Raw genomic sequence first — 8,542 nt, forward strand, 5'->3', positions numbered from 1 at the left:
GCACAGAACGCATTTCTGTTGGCACTGAGTGCTATCACAGTCATTATTCCCGCATTTGATGCATCGTTTCCTGCTTTTACAGGAGAATTGTGTGTGTCCTAGACGGCCACAGTTAAGACACTGTCTTAGCGGCGGAATATAGAAATCCACTTTCAGCTTAGTGTGCTCAAAAATTATAAACTTTGGAATTTCTTTGCCTTGAAAACCTATCTTAATGGTAGTAGTAGGAGTTAAATTGTTAGATTCTTTTTCCCTTCTGGAGAAACGCATGACTGAACTAATGGGAATTTCCGAGCTTGCATTTGCTTTAATTTCTTCAACACTGTAGTTTGTGGGTATACCCCTTATAACTCCTTGGGTTTCAATTGCTGTTCTTGGAATGAACGCTCTCAGTCCTTTCTGACTCAGTTTCTCATTCAGCAAGACATTGTTTGCGGAGTACAGGTTTTTAAAAGTGACTTTATATAGTGTACGGCCTATCTTGGTTATAAGGTCCATGTCCTTTAATCTATAGCTTTTCAGTTGGTCAAACAATGGGAGACCATTGCTGATTCTACTTTCTTTTAGGTCTTCGCAATTACTTGCATCGATCAATACAAAAATGTCGCCGTAAAAGCCTTGGGGGTATACTAATGTGTCCCCTACTGTATGCAAAGCAGGTGTCGTTATGTTAGTACCCGTCACTGTTTGCTGCACTGCTGTGCTTTTGTCTGTGTCTTTGACTGTATTTAATACACTTGTGTTTGTAGAGCAACTGCCGTTAAGCGACGCGTTGTCTGTTTTCTCACCTATTCTTTCTTCCGCTATTTCAGGAACTGTACCTTCGTCAGCGTCCATATTTTCTAGCTGGGACTGTCCCGTTATTTTCCTAACCTCACAAACTTCACTTATGATACCGCTTTTGCCAAGATTTTTGGCATTTTGTTTTAAGAAGCCAATAATTCTAGCTTCATTTTCCCTCTTCAAACGTTTCCCCCTCGACAGATTTAGATCCGTAAGCGATTCAAAATCCTCCGCCGATGACGCCCTCGACAAGGATGTCGAAGACGCCATTGGGGATTTTGGCTTTTTTGCTGCCGTTCGCGGCAGCCTCGCGTATTTTTACACACAGATGAACACACAAAAAAATTTTCCTCAACACTAAAAATTTGCAAAATACTCACTTTTGGGTCCGGTTTATTTTAAAGATGGCCTTTATGTTGCCGCTTGCCGAAAAAATCCTTAGAAGTTGGCTAAAAGTCAAAGCCACGAACCGCCGTCAAAATTATCACACTATCGTGTGAGCACACTGTTTAATAAATTAGGCAAAAAGACTAAGAACATGTATTCAAACAGTTAGAAGCACTTGTATGTGCTGGCGCCAAAATGTAAAAACCAAAGGGCAGGATAATGCGCAAAACACGTCCACTCACTCTGGAAGATATCGGTCGAATGCGATCGCAAAAATTAGCAAATAAAATACTCGCTTTGTTTTGTTTTGTTGTCAAATTTCTTAGAAATGTGAATTCACCACGATGCGATACAGAAAGAACAAGGACCAGAGATGTAATTTTAAGTAAATCTATTATTCAGTGGCAAGGCGCAGAGCGTTCGGGGCAGCAATATTAATTTGTATCAAATATAACATTAAACGGTGGTTCTAATACATTTTTTGATATTATTAACCAGAGTACATACATTATATGGTATTTCGGAACACATCAAGATAACCAACCGTTCAGCTATAGAAAAACTAAAAATGCAGACCGATAGTACTTTTTACGCTGATTTCAACTATATAAATATTATTTGCCGCGATTAAAAAGTAAAGAAGATGTAAAAGGTTAAAAAAATTTTTGTGATATTTTAAAATAATTATATTTTATAAACTACGTAACCGATTAAAAAAGTAATGATATCAAAATAAAGGCAATTAATCCATCTTTAAGTTCATATATAAAATGCGTTTGCTTGCTTATATATTTAAGCCAAAAATATTAAAAAACAAATAAAATGTTATAATTTTTCATAAAATAACCTTTTTTAGAAAAAAGTGCATAATCAATGCTAAAGACATATATATTATTTAGAAAGTGCAAGTTCTTACCTTTAATTTGATATGCATATTTTATTATGATCTACTTTTGAGGTTTAAGAATTTAGTGATACAAAAAATTAAAAGCATTTACAAGCAAAAGTGACAAATGTGGGTGATATCATAGTTTCTTTTGCCCAGAACTTCTTTCTGCGTAGGCGGCCTTCGGCCGCACTTAGTGATTATAACCCTCACTAAGTAGAATTCTCCTTTCCGTGTTGCTGAAGAAGTGAGGCTGAACACCTTTTACAGAGAACACCTTTCTGCGTAGGCGGCCTTTGGCCGCACTTAGTGATTATAACCCTCACTAAGTAGAATTCTCCTTTCTGTGTTGCCATGAAAGGCGGGGGGGGGGGGGGGGCCACATTTGCATTAATCTTAAGACCGTCCTCACTTTCAAACATTTTATATATTTTAAATAAATTAAGAGTATTCATCTTTTCAAAAAATATTCAAAACACGTTTTTTATCTCCGCCAGAACACAAACAAATGAAAAATAGCTGTAAGTATATACATATATGTACATATAAAACGGCATAAATTTTCCCGCTTCCAACAAAAACAGTACCCTTTCCAAAAAAGTCTGTTAACTCGCCTTGTTTAATTAACTAAAATATCCATTTGCAAATACATGCATTTATATTTTTTATTATCACTGAATTCTGAAAACTCAAAAGCAAATCATAATATAATAAGTATATCAAATCAAAGGTAAGAACTTGCACTTTTTCAATAATATAAATTTTTTTAGCATTGATTATGGACTTTTTCTAAAAAAGGGTTATTTTATGAAAAAATTATGACATTTTTTTGGTTTTATAATATTTTTGGCTTAAATATATAAAAAAAGCATACACATTTTATATATCAGCTTGAAGATAAATTAATTGTCTTTATTTTGACATCATTAGTTTTTAAATCGGTTACGCAGTTTAGAAAATATTAATGTTTTAAAATATCACAATTTTTTTGTTTTACCTCTTATATCTGCTTTGCTTTTTAATTGCGGCAAATAATATTTATATAGTTAAAATCAGCGTAAAAAGTACTAGCAATCTGCATTTTTAGTTTTTCTATAGCTGAACGGTTGGTTATCTTGATGTATGCCGGTATTTATTTCAAAATTAATGTACTATATGAACTTTTTTTTCAAATATTTCTTAAGTTACTTTCATCAGTGCTGAAAAGCAACCATGCGTGTAAGAAATTGTGTGCTACCTAAAATTTCACCTCTGGAAACTTTATCCCCATAAAGGACTTCACCACAGTTTTTTTACTGGATATACTGAGACGATAAATCTCTGCTGAAATCTGCGCACAAGTTAAACACGTTTTCAAGAGTTCCTGACAAATGAATTTATGGCTGCATTTCTTTATTCATTCTGAACGTTTGGAATAAACTTTTTTGTTTATTTATTCTTTAGAACGTTTCTGATGATATGTTGACGTATATTTCAAACGCATTCTGTTTATTCCGGCTGTGAAATGGGATTATCCGGAATGTATAAAGAAACGCACCCAATGGCTGCATTTCTTTATTCATTCTGAACGTTTCGAATAAACTTTTTTGTTTACTTATTCTTTAGAACGTTCCTGATGATATGTTAACGTATATTTCAAACGCATTCTGTTTATTCCGGCTATGAAATGGGATTATCCGGAATGTATAAAGAAACGCAGCCTATATGTCGTGCGTACAAGCATGCATTTTTCCATATTTTGCATTAATGAAAAATAAGCCTTGGGTATGCCCGTTAATAGTGGTTTTAATTCTGATACTTCAGAATCAATTATAACTCTCGAGTTTAGTAAGACGGATAGCTTTTCGTAAGGCAAACAGCAGGGTCACTAAATCTAAAATGGTTTTTAAGAGCATCGAAGCTGATAGCTAACTGAGTTAAACGCTTTGGAGAGGTCCAAAAGGCATAATGGTGTCGAGTGGGTTTTTTTCACGATGTCATTGAAGTACGACTGTCGGAAGAGAACGGCTAAAAATAATCAGAATAAAATTGATCATCTCTTTTTTTTTGCAGACATTTGACCGAGTAGCTTTTGGACAGATAAGTAATATTGCTGCCTCTAATTTATCTACGTTGTTCCTGCAACTGACAGTCGAGGATATGGGTATTTGTGTACCATTAAATCAGCCGGCAAACGTAAGAAAAAATTTACTTTCCAAACCAGATACATATATACTAGCTTATTTTAACTTATTAATGCTGTTTTTAATAGCCCTGGAATACACGAACTTTTCACGACTTCGAAAGCAAAGGCGCTGTCGTCATAACATTGGAGAACACAATCATATCTGCTTGCAATTCCGGTTCATTGGTATCCAAAGGCAAGTTTCAGGGCTTGTGCCTTAGGTTTGCTGACGATTTCGAAACAACCCTCGATGATTGGAAACCTAATGCTAATGAACCTATAATGAACGTGTGCGTCGTTTCTGAAGGGACGTATGAGGTGTGCTCTCGTACCACTGCTGCTAAGAAACTGGAAAATGCCAAATGGTTACTAAATGTTAAGTGGCAAATGGAAGGTGTTGATATACACCTCGATATAAATATAGGGAAACAACTTTCCTCACTCGGTCACACGCTTACGATGTTGACCGGCTTTGAGGAAGAAGATACAAACATGGAATCCCCGGACAGCGATGAGGGTGATCACAGTTGTCGGGATACCTATGTGCGCCGGCGGGAATTTGATAATCTGCCATCGTTCGTGTTCGATCCGACTATCGATTCGAAGAAGCGGTCTTTCATGATGGAAAAAGAAATGGCGGAGCAACTGAAAATTATCAATGATTTGCGCACGCTTGGTGCCTCACACAATACCGTGGCACATGAAGAGCGTCGGTTGCAAGAACTGCAGGCGATTTGTTACAAATATTTCCGACGCGATATGATTCAGAAATGGAAGCGCCCCTCTATGCGTCGTTCAATGAAGACTTCAAGTCGCTCTTATTCCTTTATTGGCGCCTCAGGAAATCGCGAGCCGGCCGATGATACCCTGATGCCTGGACCATATAGCGGTCGTCGTTTAGATCCCATAGCATCTAATGATGAAATTTCCAGTTTGCAAAGCACGCCAGTTTCCGGACATTCAAGAAGTGCTTCGTTGAAAACATGCCCTACCAATCGAGTAACCTTCTCCGAATCCATGCGCCAGACCTCACTGCCAAATGCTGACACGGACAGTGAAGATGTTGATTGGCGCACACAAGAATGTCACGGCGAATCGACGCCAAGTGAAATAGACATAGATGGCACTTCGGTAGAAATGCGTAAAAAGCATGGCTACCAACAAAAACAACAAGAACCCAATATAGATTTTGAGCTAGATATTAAAGTGCTAGTCAATTCTGGCAAATGTGTCCTCCACACCAAAGAGTCCGCCGAAGATCGTTTGATTTTAAGTGGTCCGACAGCAGTGAAGACACATAAACGAGAGCGCAGCCTGGGCAACGACTGGGGCAGTCCGACGCCATCACGGCGGCAGCGCGATAAAAGCAAGTTACGTTATAACACCTCGAGTAACGCAATGTTATCTGATCTCACCATATTCCACATTCCCGGATTGGATGTCAAACTGCACTATCAGTCCCGTACCATAGTTGATTTGTCAGAGCATTCTCGCAGCATGAGCTGCGAAAGTCATCATACAACGCGCCGGATCGGCAGCAAACGGGCTTCGTTGTTCGCCTGGATGACATTGCAGAGTATACCAGAAGAAACTATAATATCGCCACATATATTGGAATTCTTAGAGCAAACCTTGGAACCTATACCTACCAAAACTCCTAACTATACTGGCGCGACTATAGCAAACCCAGTAAACTTGGATATTCTGCCTACAAATTACGTCACCTATGCTTCTTTTCCAGTAGATGTTATTGTCTACTTCCACATGCAACCATCGACTTTCCGCTTCTCTTGCTTGCCCGTGTCGCGTGTGGAATGCATGCTACAGTTGCCAAGTTTAGATATAGTATTCAGCTCCAAACGTTCGAGCGATGAAGATCCAGGTCAGCAGGAACATGCTTTGGATAAAACCTCAACTGAAAAAGATAAAATGCCTGCTGGTGGCCTAAGGTAAGCAGTTATTCAGTTAATTTCTTCAAAAAAGTATAAAGTCATATGTGTGTGTGTTCTGTTTTCGTAGTATTACTGGCTGTTTGGCGGATTTTAATGTTTATATCTTCCACCCATACGGCGGCAAGAAAAGCAATGTCAAAGAAGCACAATTCTCGCCTCTCTCTGATAGTGAACGTAAAGATTCATTGAGCATAAATGTAGAATTTGTAAAATTTCAATTGACCCGTTGCCGCAAAATATACGTTGAGCCAGCTGTTATGAGTAAACGTGTAATGGATAACTCGCTCGCCGTCATACGTTTTTCAACTATTGTTGACATCGGCAGTGCTTCTTTCAAGTACGATATGCGCCGTTTAACCGAAATCTTAGCTTTTCCGAAGGCTTGGTATCGACGTCGCATAGTGCGTCGATTATTCCTTGGCGATTTGAGCATGCAACACATGGCCGGCACAGAGCCTGTCACACCAACTGGTATGCCATCTACGCCTAAAGATGCCAACGGCAACAGTGGCGCTTGTAAGATACCCGGTTACGAATATGCCAGGTCACCTTCGGATGCATTCTATAGCAAAGGCAAAATGCGGCTTGACTTCGATTCCCAATCGTCTACTCCACAGCAGCCAGCACATTCTGGTTCCGTGCGTAAACTACGTTCATTGGAAAAATCATCAAGTGCAGAATCATCAAGCACACCTTCTGAGAAAAATCAAATTACTGCTTGGGAAACACTAGTTCTATTCGCTATAAATTTTACTAAATTGAATGTACAGATGAATATGGGTAATGTAATGGGAAATGTGGTGTGGTTAACTAAGGACTTCCAGTCAGATGGCAGGCTCTCTATTGGCAGCACTGGCTATAAAAATATGTACATTGGCATATATTTGGGTGGCTCTTCACTGGACGCTAAAGGTGGCATCGTCGGTGGTAGCTTTGAAGTGAATAAAATCAATACTCGTTTCCACATTAAGGAAGAATCTGGCGTGGAGCCCTACCACACCATACGTTTGAGTTTTGTGGCTTTGGAGCTACGACTAGACTACATGGGCACATCGGTATTGATGACGCGTATTAGTTCATTTTCGGCCGCGATGAAAGACGAATGGAAGACGTCAATAAATACGCTGTCTACTACAGATTATGGTGGAAGTATGGCCACAGTGGGTGGATATACCACCAAACCTCGAGCTATCATTTTCATACACGGTGATCTATCTTGGGATCAGGTAAATGAGTTTTTAAATTTAATTTTATTTATAAACGAAAAGAAATTAATGGGGGAAGAACAAATTCGTCCGAATTTTACACGCCATTCATCATAACGAAAGACGCAAATTTGTATGCCAATTTATAGAATTGAAAGTTTAGAAATTTTACATTTGTGCATTTTGTTATTGAACAAACTATCGCCATCAACATCAGCTTATAGAAATAAAATTTAAAATCTTTTCATTCTATGCAAAAATTCTCTATACGTTAGACTATATGTATGCATATGCATATAGAAATTAATTTCTTAATTAATTATTTGTATCTACTTATTCATTATTTTTTACTAATTTTTATATAATTGTTCCAGTTTAATCATAGGCAAATCAAATATAAATTTTTAAGAGCTTTTTCTACTATGCGCAACAAATCGACACACTTGTACAATTATAGAAAAGTGGCAACTGTTAACTAGCGCGATTCACGTATACCATGACAAAACTAGGCTGTGTGGGTGGGCCCATCTCACCATATCATATGCTTTATATGCAAGAAAAAACACACAAAAAATATTAAGAATCAACGCAACAAAAGAATAGTAGGAGATCCGACATAGGCACGACCTTCGCCCATCTGTTTAATGGATGAAATCTGCTTTGTATGAAATTTAACGTGTTAGGAAATATTTCGCGAGTGGGTTGTCCGAAAATATCCTGGCCAGGGTATTTTTAATTGGAACAAATGCACAATACTACCAAATCTCGAATTAAAAAAAAAAAAAATAGGATCGATAGAGACCATTGAGGTGAACATAACGGTATATTTATTTTTTTTGGAAAACAACAACTACAACAATTATTAAAGGTCAAAGTTCAAATTAAGCATTTTCTCAAATTAATATTTCTCGAAAACCTCTTCAAGGAATTGGACAATTTTGATGTCATTTGATAGAGAATTTAATTCTCTTTAATTTGATATACATATTTATACATATACCTTTTTATAGTTTTCACGAAAATGGAATTAATGTGGAAAAAAGGTATACAAGGTTTTTGTGTTTAAACACCTTTCTCCGTAGGCGGCCTTCGGCCGCACTTATGGATTATAACCCTCACAAAGTAGAATTCTCTTTCTGTGTTGCGAAGAAAAGGCGCTGAACAC

The 8,542-nt window shown here is 37.7% G+C and overlaps 1 protein-coding gene across 7 annotated transcripts in view; it reads left to right on the forward strand.

Annotated features, from left to right (window-relative positions):
- Positions 1-8,542, forward strand: part of LOC118749382 (transmembrane protein KIAA1109 homolog) — a 556,935-nt gene that overhangs the window by 541,229 nt on the left and 7,164 nt on the right. For all 7 annotated transcript variants that reach the window (XM_036484182.1, XM_036484183.1, XM_036484184.1 and 4 more), the window contains 3 exons: positions 4,109-4,231; positions 4,308-6,169; positions 6,240-7,398. In XM_036484182.1, the coding sequence (XP_036340075.1) occupies positions 4,109-4,231; positions 4,308-6,169; positions 6,240-7,398 (3,144 nt within the window). The remainder of the gene's footprint in view (positions 1-4,108; positions 4,232-4,307; positions 6,170-6,239; positions 7,399-8,542) is intronic.

Source organism: Rhagoletis pomonella, unplaced genomic scaffold (assembly GCF_013731165.1).
Source record: "Rhagoletis pomonella isolate Grant_MI unplaced genomic scaffold, Rhpom_1.0 Rhpom_scaffold_00015, whole genome shotgun sequence".
Classification (NCBI taxonomy): domain Eukaryota; kingdom Metazoa; phylum Arthropoda; class Insecta; order Diptera; family Tephritidae; genus Rhagoletis; species Rhagoletis pomonella.